The sequence below is a fragment of the Lissotriton vulgaris genome, chromosome 10, assembly GCF_964263255.1.
Source record: "Lissotriton vulgaris chromosome 10, aLisVul1.2, whole genome shotgun sequence".
Classification (NCBI taxonomy): domain Eukaryota; kingdom Metazoa; phylum Chordata; class Amphibia; order Caudata; family Salamandridae; genus Lissotriton; species Lissotriton vulgaris.
Window position 1 is genome coordinate 929,135,497 of NC_141698.1, and position 20,755 is coordinate 929,156,251.

At 46.4% G+C, this 20,755-nt stretch overlaps 1 protein-coding gene across 1 annotated transcript in view; it reads left to right on the forward strand.

The window, feature by feature from the left end:
* The window catches only part of COL28A1 (collagen type XXVIII alpha 1 chain), a 689,953-nt gene that overhangs the window by 212,090 nt on the left and 457,108 nt on the right, over positions 1 to 20,755 (forward strand). Inside the window, exons 11-13 of the mRNA XM_086941924.1 lie at positions 3,345 to 3,398; positions 6,623 to 6,691; positions 20,332 to 20,400. Coding sequence (XP_086798050.1) covers positions 3,345 to 3,398; positions 6,623 to 6,691; positions 20,332 to 20,400 — 192 coding nt within the window. The remainder of the gene's footprint in view (positions 1 to 3,344; positions 3,399 to 6,622; positions 6,692 to 20,331; positions 20,401 to 20,755) is intronic.

The following is a 20,755-nucleotide window of genomic DNA, read 5'->3' on the forward strand; positions in this document are numbered from 1 at the left end:
TTTTGAAAAGTTTTAGGAAGTTTCAAACCTAAATAGATTTTCAAATTTAGCACTGGTGAATCAATTAACTAGACACTTGTATTTATTTTAAAAAATTCAAAATTGTATGAAGTGTAAAAAAACATATTAAATGTCAAAGAGAGAGGGCTTAGGTGTGCCTGGATGGGTCATCACTGGCAGGATGGGAGGGTGAAGCTGGGCGCAGTCCTACTTAAACTAGAATATGCTGTGTCCTGCTTCCATATAACAGGCTTCATACCCCCTGTAATTGGTCTGGAGCCAGGACAGGGAACGCAGGTTGCATGGGGACTTCAAAGGGAAACGTCTAGAAGCTTCTCCCACCTTCCAGAGGGAGTGCACCTGGTATAAATATTGCACCTCAGACACTATCTTCAGTACACTTCTGGACCTTTCGATAGTCTGCCAGGAAGAAGGATTGTTGTGCTTCTGAAAGGACTGCTACTCTGCTGGGCTGCTGCATTGAAGGACTGCTGCCCTGCTGTGCTATCCTGCTGCTCTCTTGACTAGGTGATAAGATCTGGGCCTGCATCTGTTGAACCCAGGACTCCAAAGTGACTCCAAGGGCTGGTTGTCTGGTCCTGCTGATTACAGCCTCAGGGACAGAAGGCTCCAACAACCTTGAACCCAGCAGCTGGATTCTGCCATCTGTAAGTCCTATTCTACTAAGTGGTGCCACCCAGTCCAGGACCCTTGGAAGTGGGCCTGTAGTGTAGTTCCTATTTTCCCTATAGGCCCTGCACATTGGAATAACATAAACAGCAGTGTAGACGTAGAAGTGCGGTCTTCCAGGTCTCTACTGACTATGTTAGACTTAATTGGGTTTGTACCAACTAGCTCAGAGGTCACTGGAAACTTTCTTGACTGAATAGGAAGTGATCAGCTTCCCTGGCTCAGACAAGAAGGGATTCAGTTTTCCAACAACCGCATAAAAATGACAACTTTGCTCCTTAGAATAAGAGTCAATCTCTAGAGTCGTGTGAAACAATAGACAGCTATTTCACTCAGTCAGTTGTGCAAAATTACTTTCACCTGGATGCAGAGACTAGAGAGACGGACGTTTACAATAAAAGATATTATTTATTGAACAGTCTTTCTTCTCATGCAAGAGAAATGAATTGCCACAATTGCAAGACTTGTTATTATAAAAAGTGCGTACAGTAAAAGGAGGATTGCGAAATAATACTGTAAAAGCATTGATATGGTTTCTTAGCCATACGATAGTTAAAATAAATAAAATATGTACATTCATATATACATTTAGCTAACGTCCTCAACTGGTGCTTCTAACTACGCCTACCCCAGTGTACCTGACCTAAGCCTAATACTTGGGAGGGAGTAAGTAAGTAGCAGTTTAAGTTAAGTTGGTTTTGCCAAGGGTTTGCTTCAAGAATTCTCTCTAAGGGTTTAGTAAACACCGTACCCCTGGAATAGAATGTTGGAGGTCTGGTATCTCCCCTCAGGACTCGATATTCCAGTTACCCGCAAGGGTAGGCTGGAAACGCCGGAGCTGGATTTTCTCGGCAGGAGAAAAGACAGCGTCTTTCTCAGCGCGTCAAGGAGGAGGAGGGGCAGCGTCAGTGGGCTTCTCGCATCTGCTGGGCTCTGCAAGGGACCGCTGTTCTGCTCCAGTATTCACCACCACCATCGCACTTGCTTAAGGCAATGTTGGTATTATTTATACCTGGAAGGTGCCTTGTTTGACGTAAGTTTTTGGACATAAGACGTCAATAAAGATGTCACTAAGAACAGGTTGTTCTTACAGTGCTCATTAGAGTTCTATTACTAATAAAAACAAAGCAAGCGGGGCTTTCCCAGGTTGCTGGGGGTTTTATCTGTTAAAAGAACTCGGTGTGTAATCTAGGAATCTAAGATAGTGGCTTCTGCTGTGTCATATACTTTAATGAGCTGCAGAGACGAGTTTCTGAAATATGGCTCTGATCGTTTATGCCATTATAGGGGTATGGATTGATTATAGCCGTATAGGGGCATAAGGTCACAATATTGATCGGGGTCCTAGATAGAACACGACAAGCCTAAAGGTGCTCTGCTAGCCCATCTGTTGATCCAGCAGAACCAATGCATCTCCTCTGCTGGGTGCCGCAAACCCCAGCCGAACCACTGCATCACCTCTGCGGTGAGGATTCTCATGACTCAAAGGACTCTGCATCGACCTCGCAGCCTGCATCCAAACCACTGCCTGTGTGATGCTTACCAACAAAGCCCCTGCATCCGTCATTGATGGCAGCCTAAAAAATTATTCAGTTTCTTGTATCGCATCGTCACAGCTCATCGGAACCAACACATTGCCTTGACTGCGTGACACATCCTTGGACATAAATTTAAGATTGCAATCCCTGTTCGACGGTATCCTCAATGACAATGCATGACTTTGCATTGAAGCTCCACAGCACCTCAGAACTGATGCATTGCATTACCTTGGCTGCGTGACGCATCCTCTGCACGGAAACTCACAACGCTTTGCAACCAAGACCTAAGATACTTTGTTCAGTGAGCCTAACTGTGTCCCTCTAGCTGGCCTGCATTCCATTGGGGTCGGCCTGAACTTGTGACTCTGCCCTGGTCCAGCGCGAACAGATATTGCCAGTTGGCACATTTGTGCTTTTTTGTCACCATTGTTTGCTGTAATCTTAAAACCTGCATATCTCTGGGTCTACTGGTTGGATTCTTGCAGTTTTGGTCATGTTCTATTTACTAAAAATCACTCCTCTATTTTCTAAATCTGGTGTGGTATCCTTCTGTGGTGTTTTTTCAGTGAGTTACTGTTTGAAGTGTTGCGCAAATACTTTATAGATTGCCTCTGAGTTAAGCCTGACAGCTCTGTGCCAAGTTACGTGAGGGTTGAGCACAGATTAATTTAGGATTGTTTGTGACTTCACCCTGACAAGGGTTGTGGTTCCTGCTTGAGTAGAGTTTCACCCCCTTCAACCAGTAACTACATTTCTTACAACGGCCAAGTCCTGTATATATCTTGAAATATCTAATGTTAAAAAAGGAAAAAATATACATCAGGCCTTCTCTTCTCAAAAGTTAGGAAAATGGACCTCATTCCTGAATGACAAAAACAGGTATCAGATCTTCCTAAAGTCCCTGAAGACTGCCTTTTTCAAAATCAAGCTTTACATTTGATTATCCCGATTCACCTTTACTTACTCCTCATACACGCTTCAACTGAAGTAGTTTATTGTGGTGTTCTATTGTGTTGTAATGAATTAATTTTATTATGTGTGAGGAGGACTACAGACAGCGTGAATCAGTCTTTCATGGACACAGATGACAACTGTATAATATTTGTACTAACACAGGGCATCAGCGGACCTCTTGGTGACCCAGGCCCAAAGGGAATTCAAGGAGACAAGGTACTGATAAACCTTTTGTTTGTACTCTACTTTTTGATGCAGCTATTATTGTTTGTGTCCTTTCAAAGCATTTAAGTTCCATTTTAAACGTTTTGGCCCATTTATGTTATTTTGCAAGGAATACTTGTGGGCTGTTATACATGTCAGAAATACACCTGTACAAATATGAATTTTCCTGAAAAATGTAGTACGCAGACAAATGATTAATACACTCACTCTATTTCTCTATGTGCACCATTTTGGAAGACATCAGACACTGAAATACTTTAATTTACTGCTCATACGTCTAACACTGTGAATATATTTTCGGCAATGTATTAATGAGCATTCCACTCATTGCAAAATGTTCAAGTTAAGTAAGTACATGTCATATTAATTTCAGTACAAGTTACATTAATTTCAAACTGTCATATTCATTTCACTGATGCTATATTCATTTCATAGCCTATTTGCCATTATCTATCATATTTATTTTAATATATCTCATATTAATTTTAATTCAGGTATTGGTAATTTCAAAATATATCATGTCCATTTCATGACAGCTAGCATTTATTGCAGCTCCTACATTTTAATGCCATTCAAATATTTAAACGAAAATCACATTTATTTCAGTGCATTATAGATCTAAATGTGTTGCATACTCATTTCAATGCATTCCATGTTTCAGATTAATTTCAACTAAAGTCATATTGATCTCAAACTTTATCGTACTAATTGCGAAGCGTGTCATATTAATTTCTGTGTACATCTTATAATTTTCCATGCATGTGATATTCACAACAGCGTTTCGTATTAATTTGAAGATATGTAATTTTAATTTGTACGTGTTCTTTCATTGCCTACCATATTCTTTTCAAGATGTCATTTAGTTAAGTGTAGGTTATTTTCATTTAAACCCTCATATTCATTTCAACAGATGTTATGTTCAATCCTTCATGGGTTATCTGCCTTTGAAGGTATTTGTTATTCATTAAAAAAATCATATTAATTTGAGCATAAACCATAATTATCTTAACACTTTATTTTGATTCCAACATGTTTAAGTTTGCAAGTTACAAAGGTAATTGAAATACCTTTTAATAATGCCTATATTAGACAGGAAAGAGAAGTAATGAAAAGAGTGTCTCTGTGCTCAGGCCAGGGTTGGCCTTAATCTTAAATATAAACTGAGATTAATTGAAGTCTAAGAATCTAGATACCATTTTGAATGGCTGTAATATCTTATAAATTCACTTATTAGAATAGTTTTTCTAGTACAAAACATAGACCTGATCCATTTGCACAACAAAGGTTAGGCATTATAATACTTTTTACAGGAACTTCAGGCCCACATTTTTCGCACTACATAGATAGTTCTTCAAGGGATTCCTCAAAGCTGAAAATTAAAGTATGTATAGTTTGTTATGGACATAAAAAATACCCTTGAATCAGTACATAAATAGTGTACAATTCACAAGTCAAGCATTACAAACAGGTGGAAAGAACCGTATGCTAACTGTTCTTGTGAGCATTCTGTAAAGAGGAGAAAAATTACATTAATAGGTTTTGCTTTTGCAATGCCTTGTGAGGTATTATAGAAAAGGGCATGTGCCCTAGTGGCAATATGTCATCTTATAGATTTACTTATTTAAATATCTTTTCCAGTGCAAAATAAAGAGAACAGGTGATTTGCAAAACAGACATTAGGTGTTATTGTAACAATGTTCTTGAGATATTGAGCACATCATGTTGTTCCTTAGAACTTCATCCAACATGTTTCACCCTAAGTAGGTAGTTCTTCAAGGGCTTCTACAAGGCTGAAAATGAAGATGTGTATAGTTGGTAATGGTCGTAAAAAGGAGATAAAACTCAGTGGTAATTTCCTTTGCCGAAAGTTCAAAATCGTTAGCTGACACAGTGTGCATGGGACCATGTCTGGGCGTACCTGTCCCACTAAGAGACACAAAAGTATAACTGAAATCATGCTATACCTGACTGATGAGCCATAATGAAGGCAAAATTGGTCCTGTTTGCTTATGTTCTGTACAGGGAGGACCTGACCTGGCTGTTCAGTCTGGACTGTTCCCATTGGAGCAGGATGAAGACTGTTTTGTGTATGGCTGTGTCAAAACTGAGGTTACATGGTAACTCTGCTATTATTGTAATTTGCATTCCTTCATATTCTTTACCCAAATAAAATTGTTTTGAACTGAAAACTGAGGTTACATGGTGTGCAAAATAACGATGGAGGGGGGTGCAGCCCGAGTATTTACCAGTGGCTGAAATTAATTCAAGCATTCCTTCCATCAATTTTTGCTATACTTTATTCTGACAATGGAGAGCTGTAGTGAATGCAGGGGGAGTGGGTGATTCAGAATTTTGTTACACGCATTGCCATCCACCAGTGTAGCAAATCTACGTTTTAGTCAACATATGTTATGGACATCCACACATTTCGAGTTTGCTGCCATGGTGCCTGGGGTTTCTCCATCAAAGCTACTGTTTCTGTTGTTGAATGACCCATTTTGATCAGATGGAAGTTTTTTGAAAAAGGTTGACTGACCCTGATGGAGAATGGTGGCATTTTCACCAAAAGAAATGGAACTTGAAAGGCACCTTCAAAGTCAGTGCATATTGACAGTGCACAAATAAGCTGTCTCCCAAAAATGAACGGGGTGTTTCCAAGCATGTTACAGCACATAGGTTTGAGAAAACCATCCACCCTTTCTATAACCATTTTTCATGGTGCGATATCTAACACTATAGATACAGCACTTCTGACTAATTCAACTATGGCAAAGTATGTACTACTCCTTCTTCCGACCCGGATGCCCTGGTGGAAGTGTCTTACCATACATAACTGTTAATTGAGTGGATATGTAGCTATTTTTTGTATCATGTTCCACTACCATCCTCTTGTAAATCAGGCCACAAGTTCTTTACGATCTAAACCAAAATGGTTTCTTCAACAATGAAGATCTATATTTCAGTGAACCTTCTGGGCCAATATAGGACTGAATTGTTTTACAGTGTCTTGCCACACAGTGCTGCACCATCAAGGTTTGAGCATTAGTAAGCACAAAGCAAATATAGGGCCTAGATGCATGTACAATGTAATATTGCAACTCATCTTAGTACTGAGATAACTTTTTGAACTTCATAGTGCTATTTGTTTGTAGCATTTACCTTAGTTGGTATGGTCTCATTATTAACATAATCTTCTTTATTTTCCTAAATTTTAGGGTGAGCCTGGCCCTATTGGTCCTTATGGTCCAATGGGAGCACCTGGTATTGGACATCAGGGCGTAAAGGTAATTATGGGTACTTTTTCTTTTTACTAGTGTTGATTCTACAAGACAGCATCAAGTGTAAGATTCAATATAGTTGTGCTACTAATAGAACATAAACTATGGCAATGATAAACGGTAAAGGTCACAATTTTCATAATATTCAGCAAAGCAAATCTGTGTCATTAATTTGCTATTATTATTTGAAGGAGGACCCCATTAAAAGTATGATGGTAATGAAAAAATCTTGGATATGTACACAAAGTGGTACTGGCAGAATTTCCTCTAGATAGAGTAGCGCTGCAGAGTTTATTCCAGCAACATATTCTTCTCCAGCAGAGAACCCTCCTATGGAAGGCTTTCCTCCAACAAGTTGATTGAAACTGTTACCACTCAATTTTTAGTTAGGTTATATTGATTCCTGTTTGTTGTTCAAAATTACCTTCAGTGCACTTTTCATTACTTTATGAGAATATTACCACTACAATCTTACTGAATGTAAAACATTTTAAATGTTGCATTGTTTTTTGACAGCTACTGTATAATGTTTACCCCTTAACTGCTGAGGCACCACTTCCCCTGATAGTGCTGGACCTTTTGTTTTTTATTCGAGTCACTTTGCGCTTAAGCCTTCATAAGTGTTTTTTTCACGAAAGGTATCAAAACAAAATATGTGTCCCTTTTCCCCACATGTTGGAGATTTTAAAGGTACCCAGGGTTTATGGATCCTCCAGGAGTGAACTGAGAAAATAGACAACATATAGCATATTTTGTTTTTCAAAAAATTGCATCAAAAGCTTATCTGTTCTAGGAAAACCATCTTCCCATTTTTAAGAACATTTATACCTACTTGCAGTTTATTGTTGAAACAGGTGTGAAAACAATGGGAGATCCTGGAACTCTGTACATTTCTGAAAACTAGACAAACTTGAAGAATTCAGCATGGGCGGGGTCATTTGTGTAACTCACTTGTGACTGTCCACAAGAAATTAATAATGAAAATAATTAAGGAAAATTATAAACAGGTGTCAACATTGTCATCTGTAATTCTTTGCCCCAATGGCCGATTTACAAAAGTAATATATTCCTCAGTCCATGTCTGAGCTGCAGCCTATTATGATATTTTATTGTGTAACAGCCATGTAGATGTTCATGTGAAAAAATCTAAAGAATGAAAAAAGAATATGAAGAAAATGTGTGCATTTTTAAAAAGTGCCCAAGATACTGAGTTTAGGAATAATGATTTTTTTGTAGAAATCTGAATGTGGGGTTACCTATACTATTGTGATTTGGAGGGCATTTCGCAAAATGTGTTCTTTCTTGCATGATGGCTTTAAGTTAGAAGTCAGAAAATGAAGAAATATTCAAGGGATAATAATAAATGTTGTACTATTCTGTATTCCCTCACTTCTCACAATACAAATGGTATCCCACTTGGGTGACTCAGCCTATTTCCTAGAACACAATAGGCCCCAAAAAGCAACATTGAGACTTCAAATTTTTGCTATGGAAATTTACCCAATTTGGCGATTTGCATAGCTGCTGTATTTGGGACTGGGCTCAGCTGCCACCCTAGGCAACCTACTAAACCTAGACATTTCTGAAAACTAGATACTCAGGAGAGTCCAGGGTATTGTGATTTGAATTGATTCCACAGAATTATATTACCAAGAATGACCTGCTGACCTTAAACTTTCCCCAAAGTCTGTGAAGGAAAGTTTTTGGAATCTGCCGGGATCCACAAAAATCCCACCATCCAGAGTTCCCACACTGTCCTGATAAAAACTGTAGAAAAAAAGTGGCCCAAGAGGGGAATTGGATTTCAAATATTGATAAAGCTAATTATTTTAAGCTGTCTAACTAGAATTTTGGGGCAATAGTTATTAGGTATAAGGATAGTTTTCCTCGGTCCTGAATTTATGGACAGGTTTCTTCAAAACCTTTCTTTTGACTGAATGTGCACTCCTGTAGAAACCCAATTCAGACAGTCTCCTTAATAGTTATTTTTGAAAATTTCTTAATGTTAACCTTTCAAATTTTTTATAATTTTTCTTCATTTTAGAATATATTCCTGGAATCCGTATTTGGCACTCCCTTTGTAAAGTAAAGTATAGAAATATCAGGGTTAATGGTTCTGTTACTTCAGTTGTCTAGATGAGTATTTTAATTTCCTTGTATGAGAGTTGTATGATAGTAGAATTCCTTAGCACAACCTGCCAATTGACTTTCACTGTATTATAAGGGTTTTTATACACAATAAGCATTTATAGAGTCATAATTGTACTCACCTGCACTGTCTTCACTTTGAATAGAACTTCTATGCTGCAAATATTCAAAATGGAAACTCTGGATAGATTTCATAACTTGGTAGTGAAGAGAATAGAGGCAGCGGCAGTAGATGCTTCATCTGAAGCTAAGTATGTGCATAGCAGATTGTTAAAGAATCTGCTTTGCTTTGAAAAGGTTCTAACCAAAATGGGAGCGCCCTTTGTTTTTATGAGTATTGTAGGTATTTGCTCTTGGCAAATATTATTATCCTTTAATTTTAGGATTGTATTCAATCCAATATATGAATTGCACTGGCACAACCTTGTGATGCTTCCACTGACTACATACTACTCAGAGACCTCAACTTCCACATAGACAGCCCAACATGGACGACCCCAGTGATCAGAACACTGTCTCCTTTTGGAGAACCTTGCCAACATCGGACTCAAGCAGCTATTCACCACACCGACCCACACAGCCCGACAAACACTCAATCCTGCCTTCTCCACCAGCTGCAGCCAAACCAGCAAACTCTCCGGGACCGACCATCACTGCGTGCATCTTGCCTTCGTCACGCCCGCCGTACACCACCATCACCATCGCCCCCGTCATAGCTGGATAAAGACCACCAAAGAACCTCTTGTCAACTCCCTTAGCACAACCCCTCCACCAGTGCCAACGGATGCCAACACCGCAGCACACAACCTCACCAATGGATCTCCAACTGTGCCAACACCCTGGCACCCCTCAAGAAAAGACCAGGAAAGCAACACTCCAAGAAGTCCAGCTGGTTCACTCCGACCCTCCTTGAGTCCAGACTCACCTGCAGACAGCTCGAAAAGAGCTGTAGGAACAAAAAACCATGGAAACTCAATCAATCTTCAAATCCTCAAATAGCCCTTCAGGACAGAATCAACGCCAACGCCCACAACAGCAAAGAAGTCTTCGCTATCATCAAGGAGTTTGCCAGGCCTAACAGCGAGACCACAGACGTTCCCCCCCTTCCAAGACCTCTGCAATAAACTCAGCACCTTTTTCAACCACAAGAGCAGAAAGAGCTATAACAGCTTAGGACCCGGCCACCACGCCTGCCACCATTGCACACAACCAAGCTTCACCCCAACAGACCGTACTCTGATGGACCCAGCTCACAAAAGAGGACAAGCTCAAGACCACAAAGAACATCCACTCTGGAGCCTTGATGGATCCTTGCCCGATCAACATCTTCCGCAGAGCAGCTGCCACCATCACCCCCAGCTTCGCCGCACTATTAACTGCTCCATTCCATCAAAACTGCCACCTTCCCAGATGACTGGAATCACATAACGATCGATCACCTGCTGAAGAAGCAGTCCTCAAACCTGACGGAACTCAAAAACTTCAGACCCATCTCCTTCCTCCAATTCGCAGCCAAGGTCATCGAGAAGGCCATTAACGCCCAAAAAGAGTTAATCGAAGTGAACCACGACCTGGGCACCTCCCAATCTGGCTTCCAAGGCAACCACGTCATGGAGACGGCACACCTCGCCACCACAGAGGGCATCCGCTCCCTCCTCGACTGGTGCGAGACCGCAGCCCTCATCCTAATAGACCTCTAAGCCACGTTCTACACAGTTTCCTATGGCACCTTAATCATGAGAACGGCATCAATGACAAGTACCCACTCCTACTTCACTGGCCGGACCCAGCGAGTCAGACTACCACTGTTCCACTCAGAACCACAGAGATCAGCTGTGGAGTGCCCCAGAGTTCCTCCCTGATCCCAACCCTCTTCAACATCTACATGGCCCATCTCTCAGCCATCGTCTGAAGCCATGGACTCAACATCATCGCCTACGTCGAAGACACCCCGCTGACCCTCTACCTCACCAATGAACCCACAACTGCCAGAACCAACTTCCACAGTGGAATGAAGGCTGTTGCTACCGGGGTGAAAGACAGCTGCCTCAAGCTCAACTCGAAAAGTACTCATCCTGGGACCCACTCCTTAAGCTTGGGATGACTCCCTGTGGCCAGCTGTTCTGGGATCTCCCCCCACCCTGACGGACCACACATGCTACCTCAGCATCAAACTGGACTTACCCCTCACTATGAAATGCCAAACCTCGGCCTGCTTCCATATGCTCCGCATGCTTCGAAATACATTCAGATGGATCCCTACAGAATCCAGAATGAAGGTCAACCACACTCTCATCACCAGCAGACTCGACTATGGCAACTCCCTCTGCGTCGCCGTCAACCGGAAACAGCTAAAAAAACTAGTGAATGTCCCAAGAATCGCAGCCAGACTGGTCCTCAACATCCCCTGCCGCAGTCACATCATGCAACACCTCTGACAACTCCACTGGCTCCCAGTCACTAGGAGAATCACTTTCAAGCTCCTCACTCATGTCTACAAAGCTCTACATGACCAAAGATCAGCATACCTGAACCACTGCCTAACATTTCACTTACCCGCCAGACAACTCCAATCCTCCCAACTCGCCCTTTCCTCTGTCCTCACGATCTGCAAGACCAGAACCGGAGGAAGGTCGTTTTCCTATCTCGCCTCCAAGACTTGAAACACCCTGCCTCTCCGCCCCAGGCAAGTCACTTTGCTGACCTAATTCAGGAAGGACCTCAAGACCTGGCTCTTTGATTGATCCTCTACCCAGTCCGACCAGCAGCCCTCGTCCCTCAGTGCCTTGAGACCTTCACGGGTGAGCAGCTGCGCCATACAAGACCCTGATTGATTGATTTGTTTGATTGATTGAACAAGGATTTCTACTTTCAAACTTAACATATAAACCATTCTGGAAAGGGAGCAATTATTTACCACCTTCTGTCTGGCATTAATATACATTTCTAGTATTTATAAGACTCAATTTAAGATATATATTTCATTACTTTCTTATAGTATTACTTTGAAACTTTACCTTACTTTGACAAATGATACAGCTTTCACTTTATTCAAATGATACCTTCCTCCACTCTGATCCTGCCATTCTAAATTCCAGGGGATGTCATTTGTGCAGGCCTGGTCGAAGATAACAGCATCCTGTTAGCTGCCCCAGTACTCCACCTCATTTTTTTTTTTTTTTTTTTTTTTTTTAACATCATTTTTATTGCATCACCAATATAAATGTACAGACAATACAATTATCAGTTACAATATAACATGTACAGGCTTAGTATGATCCAGTCGATCTCCATTCGGGGGTCACCTCAGCCTTGGCGCGGGTGTCCTCATCCCTGCCCAGTTCTTGTAGCTCCTTACAATGCCTGATCGCTTCCTTAAGCAAATAACCCTGGGTTGCTTTTGCGATTTTCACCCCTCCCCCTCCCCAAATTTCGGTACCCCAACATCCCTCCAAAGCAGCCTCCTACCCACCCTCCCCCGTGGTCGCTCTGCGCTGGACTAACAGTGTAAAAGTGTCCGGTGTGATGCAGGAGGAAGTAATCTTTCACTAAGGTGTGTTCTCCTGTGTAGTGATGGGGTCCGCCCTGTCCAGTTCGCTCTCGCCATCCTGCCCCTCATCGTCCACATCCCGGAGCGCCTGCACCATCACTTCCCATGCAGTCGCCCTTTCCAGAGCTTTCTCATCATTCAACCTCCATGCCATCTGGTACCGTAAGGTACTTTCGCACGCGGCCCATCTCAGGCATTCCCCATACCATCTTTTATACGTGGGCCCCGCTTTGGACTTCCAGTTCCTTGTGATCTCCCGCTTAGCCAGAATAAGCCCCAGGTCCATAAATTTACTAGTCATCTTGTTCCTAGGCGTGTGCGGGAACCAATGAAGGACACCAACCGCTTTGGTAAACTGGATATCCCTATCCGTCGCGACGTTAAGGGCCCGCCCAACTTCCTGCCAATAGTCTCCCAGAGAGGGGCATTCCCACAGCATATGGCACAAATCCGCCCCAACTGTATTACATCTGGGGCAGGCAGCGTCGGTCGCCCCAAAATACTGTTGGATTTTCCCGGGGGTGAGGTATGCCCTGTGGATGATATAGAAATGAATCAATTGAAACCTGGCATTCCTCGAGCTCTTCCGTGCCCGCCTTAGCAACTGGCTCCAGGTCGTGTCTGGTATCTCCACCTGAAGGTCCAGCTCCCACTTGGCCTTCAGGGCCGCCAAAGGCTGCAAGGCCTCCCGCTGCATCCTAGCGTACAGGCACGTGACAGCCCTAAAGGTTCCCGCCGCCATCATGGTGTACTGGCAGGCCATCGAGGTGCCTGGCTCCTGCAGCCCTTCCCCCCAGTGAGCTTGCATGGCGCCTGTGACTGCTGCGTGCAGCAAGTAGTCGCCCCTCGGAAGGTCAAATCGCTCCTGCAGGCCCTGGAACGGCAGCAACACCCCATCTTCGTAAAGGTCACCCAACATTTGTATTCCCGCCTCCTCCCAGCCTAGTAAGCGCGACCAGTCGCCTCCATGCGGGAGGGCGGTGACCATCCCCAGCGGAATTTCGGGGGCATACATAAAGCGGACACCCGCCCGCTTACGGGCTCGGTCCCAGCAAAGCCGGAACGTCTGCTCCTCGACCGTCAGGTCTCCCACCCGGAGCTTCTGGTGCAGCGTAATATACGCCAGAACATGTCGCGGGGTACCTTCCATTCTCGCGTCCTCGGGGCCTCTATACACCCTCGCCACCTCCTGAGTAAAGGTCTGCAGCTGCGCGGCTAAGTAGTATCCTTCAAAATCCGGCACCGCCATCCCTCCATCATCTTTGGGGCGCAACAGGGTGTTGAGCGCTATGCGCCTCCTTCCCGTGCCCCACAAAAAGGCAATGACCTTAGGCGTTTGAAAACAGAACTCGGGACCCACACCGGGAGCGTCCTAAAATAGTACAAAAGCCTGGGCAGGGCTATCATCTTAAGCAGGGAGATTCTACCCGCCAGGGACAATGGCAGAGTTGCCCAGAAGTCCATGGACCCCCGCAGAGCGTTGATGCAGCGAGTAATATTGCCCTCCAGGAGGTCGGGCGGGGTGTGGTAAACATAGACCCCCAAATAATGCAGGCAGCGCGGCTCCCACCGGAGTTCCTGAGCAGTGAGTGGGCACGGTTCACCCGGCCTCAGGGGGAACAGACAGGATTTAGGCCAGTTGACCCTCAGGCCCGACAACCGGCCGAACTGCCCCAGTAGCTGCCGCGCCCCCTGAAGTTCGGGGCCCGCATCGGCCAAAAACATCAGCAGGTCATCTGCGTACAGGGATATGAATTGCGGTCTCCCCCTAAATGATAAGCCTGCGTAGTGGCGGCCCAGTCTGGCTTCCGCCGCGAAGGGTTCCATCGCCAACGCGAATAGGAGCGGGGATAGGGAACAACCCTGTCTAGTGCCACGTTTAATCGGGTATTTTCCCGATATCAGTGTGCCCACCCGAACCCTCGCTACCGCCTCGGTGTACAGGACCTTGGTCCATTTTATGTATCTGTCCCCCAGCCCGAAGCGACGCATCACCTCATACAGGTACCCCATTCAAGACTGTCAAATACCTTCTCAATATCAATGGAGAGGACAAATGGGGAGACGGCGTCAGGCCAGTCCGCACCCATCAGTCTCGTGAGCCTACGAATGTTATGAGTGGTGTTGCGTGTTGGTATGAAGCCACACTGGTCACCGTGAACCAGGTTCGTCATGTGCACCAGCAGTCTGTTGGCCAGAATTTTACTGAGGATCTTGTAGTCCGTCGTCAACATAGACAACGGACGATACGAGGACAGAGCCGCACTCTCTCTGCCCGGTTTCAGGAGCGGGATCATGAGGGCCTCGCACATGGAGCCCGGGAGTCGGCCCTTCGCCTGTGCCTCGTTGTACACCTCGCGCAGCCGTGGGGCAAGGTGCTCTAGGTATTTACCATAAAATTCGATTGGCAGTCCGTCGAGTCCCGGGGTCTTATTTCTAGCCATCTGCTTTACAGCACAACCTATTTCCCCAAGAGAGATGGGCCGACCTAGCTCTTCCGCCTCCGAGTCCTCCACTCGCGGCAACTGTAACCCGTCCAAAAACTCTTCAAGCTCGTCCGCCCCTCCCGTTCCACCACTCTCATAGAGCCCCTCATAATAAGCACAAAACTTATTCAGGATCCCGGGTTGAGTGTGGCAGGGCTCCTCCCCTGGCTCCTGGATCCCCATGATCGGCACACCCCTCCGGACGGGGTTAGCAAGCCAAGCCAGCATCGACCCCGCCTTATCACCTTCCGCATGCGCCCTTGCCATGTACTCCTTGTGATCAAAACTGCGCAGCCGCTCTAGCTCTACCGCCAGCCCCTCCCGTGCCCCGCTAAGCCCCTCCTGCAACTCAGGGTGATTCGGGCGCCTCTGCTCTAGGTCCCTCAGCCGCGTCTCAGCCTTATCTAAGTCATCCAGCAGTGTTTTCCGGGCCCCTGCCGTGTGTCCAATACAGTGTCCCCGCACCACCACCTTAAACGCATCCCATTCGACCGCCCTAGTGGAGGCCGAGCCACTGTTCTCCTCAAAATATCTCTCAATGCGCTCACCCAGGGCCTCCCTGAACAACAAGTCATCCAGGGTGTCAGGTTGCAGGTGCCATGTTGGCACGCAGTTAACAGTCACCATCCATTCCAGAGATATCAACAAAGGGTTGTGGTCCGATAACGTCCTGGCCAAGTATTCCGCCCTTCCCACCGCGGGGAGCACACACGCCGAGCAAAGAAACGCATCCAGCCTCACGTGCAGGTCATGTAGGTGCGAGTGAAAGGAATAGTCCCTAGTGGTGGGGTGCAACGCCCTCCATGCATCCGTGAGGGCCCAGCTTTCCTGCCATTCCAATCTACGCTTAGCGACCCTATGCACTGGGGACGCGCGCAGCGGGGGATGGGATCTATCTAGTAACACATCCTCAACCGAGTTGAAGTCCCCCCCCAAAAGGACCGGCCCTGCCAAATAACCCGCCAGTTTGCCCGAGATGGTAGACAAGAAGGCGGGTAGGTCTACATTAGGAGCATACACATTACAGAGAGATATCACCCTGCCTCTCAGCCTCCCCTCCACCGCTACATATCTGCCCTCCGGGTCCACCACTGACTTCGAAACCTGGAAGGGGACCCCCGCCCGTATCCAAATCAGTGCCCCCCTTGCAAAAGCCGAAAATGTCGCGTAAAATAACTGCCCCCTCCAGCGCCTCTGCAAAGCAGCCCCCTCCTGCTTGTTAAGATGCGTCTCCTGCAGGAAAGCTATATGAACCCCCCTACGCTTGAGGTACGCCTGGACTTTATGTCTGCGCGTCATGGACTGCATACCCCGCACATTCCAGGTCACACATTTCAGCGCCCCAGTACTAGCCATCCCCCCCTACACAACCAGACCAAAGAGCAAAGAACAATGTCCGCATAAGTCCCGCGACCACGGGTCCACCCACCCACCCTCTCCAAACAGGAAGCTGAACCCCTCCAACAACAACTACCCCCCGAGCAACCCCAACTGCTCGCATCTCCCACCCCCCCAGGACAGGCCCCCCCCGCAGCTGGAAGTACCCCCATCCAAACCAACACTCCCGACCACCCCTCAAGGAAAGGCGGTAATAGTCGCAGTCCCCACTGCGGTGACCTTAGGGGCCAGTAAGGCGTGGCTCAATGCAATGGAACCTCAAAACAAATCAGCCCCGTGCACTCCATCCCACAATCCCCACCTTACAGCTCCCCAAAACCTCAATCAATAACGTTCCATTGCTGCGGGCCCAGTGCCCTGGTGTCCAGCCAACGAGTTCACTCCACCAGTTCAGTTCAACACGCCTCCAGTATCTCCCCCGAAGTCTGCGGCGTCACAATAGGGCCCCGGGCTCCACCAAATTCCGACTGTCCAGTCTCTGAGCCCGTGCCCGGGTCTTCCAATTCCGTGCCCTTCCCGGACCGACTCCTGGCGGTCCTAGATAAGTCCACTACCGCCTGCAGTGCCGCCTGCCTCTCCGCCTCCGTCAGCGACACCGATGGTTTTCCGGTCCTCTTGCGGTTCCTCCTGATCCGTTGGGATTGCCTGACCGGTTGCGCCACCTTAGCCTCCTCCTCCCTGGCCTTAGCACCATCCGTACCCGCTTTATAAGTGTCCCACCAGTCCCAAGCGTCCGCGGAGGTCGTGAAGAATAATGTTTTCTCATCCACCACCACTCTTAGCTTGGCAGGGAACAACAGGGAGTACTTGATGCCTTCCTGGCGGAGCTCCCGTTTGAGGGACAGAAAGTTCGCCCGGAGCCGCTGCGTCTCAAATGTATAGTCCGGGAACATGGTGACTCTGTTGTTATCCACTTGAAATGGCCCCGCTTCTCTCGCCCTCTGTAGGAGCCAGTCTCTGTCCCGGTAGTGGAGCAACTTAAACACCACTGGGCGAGGAGGAAGGCCCAAGGCCGGCGGGCGCGCTGGAACTCTATGTGCCCGCTCCAGGGAGAAGAAGGGGGACAATCCTTCCGGTGCCACCTCCGTCCGCAACCAATTATCAAGGTAGCCCACCATGTCGTCGCCTTCGATTTTTTCCGGCAGGCCCACTAGGCGAACGTTGTTGCGCCTGTTTCGGTTTTCCGCATCTTCGGCCCTCCTTTCTAGCACCTTCAGACGGTCCATCACGTCCGCCATCTGGGCCTTCATTGTGGCTTGGCCCGGGGCTAATTCTTTAACCGTGGTCTCCACGGACTTCACCCTGTCCTTAAGTTTGTCATGGTCGGCCTTCAGGAGGCCCAATCCCGTCGCCACCTGAGCTATATCCTGCTGCAGGGCGTCCTTTGTGGTGGCGATGGCCTCCAGGATACGATCCTGCATCCGCTGCAATGCTGCTTGGTCTCGCTCTGCTCCCTCCGCGGCCTCAGTATCGGTCGCGCCATCTCCCTTCCCTTTCGTCTTCCCCATCTGGGCCGGCTCGTTCGGTGGCCTTCGGGTACTGTCCTGGACGTCCTCCGTTTGCCGTTGGGTTCCACTCTCCGGCAGGGCTCCCGGGTCCGAAGTTATCTCCAAAACGCAGGAAACACTGAATGAACGCAGCCCGGCCGGCGCCAGTCGTGCCAGGGGCCCAGGGTTCTCGTCGCTGGGTCACTATCGCACTGTCGTCGCCCCTACCAGGGGGGGTCCCCAGTCTCCGCCCGAGGGCGCGCCCAAGGTCCACTCAGCACCTGGGGGGGAGAGGCGCGATGCAGCCGTCAACACCCCTGTGTCATCAGGGAGCAGTCCTTAGCAGGTCTCCAGGCAGATGTCTCCGTCGCTTCAGAGGCTCATGCCCTCGCCGCCATTTTGGGGTCCGCGACTTCTCGCCTGGGTCCAACTTTCAAAGCCGAAATATCGCTGTGGAATGGCTCGGTGTCGTCTTCCGTGGGCCCCGGGCCCTCCGCAGTGCCTTCCAGTACCGGATGATACTGGTTACATCGGGGTCCGATCAGATATTCAGGATATTTTCCGGGATCGGGCACGGAGCTCCGAGCTCACGCTGCCTACCTCCTCGGCATCCAAGCCACGCCCCCCAGTACTCCACCTCATCACCACACTTTCAACGAATCAGTGGCAGTGTAGTCCTGAAAATGCCATTTAACCATGTACATGTCTTTATATAGCGCAAATCACCGACCAAGTATATAAGCGCTTGCTTAGGGAACCTGTCCTGGTATTACCCTGTGAGATAGCCCCGGCAGGGTATCCACAAGGTGAAAGCCAGGCATCCCACCGCGAGGGGCCGTTGTGGAGATTAAGCAAGCTATTGCCCAGAGTTGCAGAGTGTGAACCCGTGAATCGAGTAGGCACTGGAGCGAGAATTGTCGAGTCCGTGGAATTTTTGAGCCCAAGACCCGCCGAGGCAGGGAGTTGAACCCTGGTCCCGGGCTGACCTCTGCTTCCAGGTCTGCCTTCTCTAACCAGTGAGCCACACTTCTCCATGGAACCATGGAATCCGAAACAACTCCACACAAACACACGACCCCCTTGTATTTCAGTAATCCTGGAAGAAGTAGTAAACTCTCACTTTTTAAAAGTTGGTGGACATGTACGCTCACCTTCCACCTCTGGTTTTTGCACTAGTGTACAGCATAGAAACAGCCTGACTAGCAGTGTGAAATGCGATTTTTTTCCTATTAATAACTCTCTTTAGAAAGGCATTTATCCACTGAATTTGAAGAAGGAAATGGAATTGCCTTTATTAAAGAAAAGGCTGCCTTGGATTCATCAAATCCTCAGAATTGTATATCAATATCTACCCTGCAATCATGGCTAAACCTATGTAAGTAGAAGTCACTGATCAACCGCAGCGTTATTTAGAGACAAAGACGTTGCTTTCAGATAACCAGCCTGGGTTTTGCCCTTCCAAGTGCACTGGAATAGTGATGACAGTCATGAGAGAGAAGTTAATTGGCCCGATTGACAGAGAGTCGCCTGTTGAATGGATCTTTTAATTTTTTGTATTTTTGAGTTTTTAATATAGAGTTCATAGCTAAAGAAATTTGTAATGGTTATCCCCACAACCTTTGACCCCATGGATGGAACCATTAAAATGTAACATTTAGACCAGATGCTGGGAACTCACGGTGCTGTCTTGAGTTCAATGAGATAATTTCTCTCTTCCGCTTCCCCAGTCCTCAGTGTTCAGAGCTGTCCCCGTTATTGTTCAATCTCTACTCCCAGAGGCCCCGCTTACCAAGGAGTGTCAGCTCTTTGCTGATAACACCCAGTTGCTGCTGGATGTGCCCAGAAATTCTAGGGACCCAACTGAGGTGGGGGTTGCCCGAGGTTGGTCTAGCACTAGATACACAACAGATGTTTTCGCCTAAACAACTGTAAGACCAAAGTCCAAGCCCTAGGATACGCAGGTGTACCTGGTCTGATGTTAGACTGGCCTGAAAGCCTGTGCTCTGCTCCCTTTCTCATGGGGTTGGTTAGTAATATTAGAGAGATTTATGACAGCTATCTCTCATCTCAGCCACTTCTGAAGACAGTGGTGAAGTTGACTCATTTGAACATCTATTCCATTTTCAAAGTTCCTCCCCCGCCCCCCGTATTGCTAATGGTAATCAATCGTGTTTTTAATTATTTTACTCGAAGGCTTTTCTATCTGTTCCTTAATAACGAGCTACCTCAGGTATTACCTTATGCTTTTGTTTTATGCCTTTGTATTTGCTGAGAAAGCATACCTCCTCCTCACGCTAGTTTTGCCCCCTCATTTTGTCGAATATATTTTTGTTATACACGCAGTTTTGTATATTTAACGATAACTGATTTGGAAAGTTTTCTGACTGCAGTTTACGTACGTCCAAGCGTAGTTTTCTACACCAATGTTAGTTGGCGCTGGGATCTCACCGTGGGTTAGTGCGCTTTTCCACGTAAGTACATTGAACACAGCTGATTCTTCAAAGTGTAACTCATGGGAAGTGTACAGAGGAGGAACGCCTCCATGGATGTGTAATATACAATATCTGTTTCCATTAGGGCGAAAAGGGTGAAGAAGGAAGAATTGGGCCACTGGGACCCACAGGAATTGGGGAGCCAGGATCACCTGTAAGTAAACAGATCTCGTGTTTACATTTAGATTAACGATGCAGAAACATATGTATTAGTTCATATTCGTTGCAGAGACATATACATTATTTCTTATTCGTTGTAGTTGTAACTAAAACACAAGGTGTGATCAAAATTAAAAGTACATTATTTCACACATTGTTGTTAATTATACAGATTGTTTCGCAGACATCATCAGGCATATCATACAGGTTTTATTTGGAGGAGCAGGAACAGGACCAAACATAGAAGGTTTAAAAGAAGGGGACATAGACAAGTTCGATTTTATTTCAATATACACATGAAAGGTTTTTTAATTTTAAACAGACTCTATACTTATCCTAGTGAATGACTG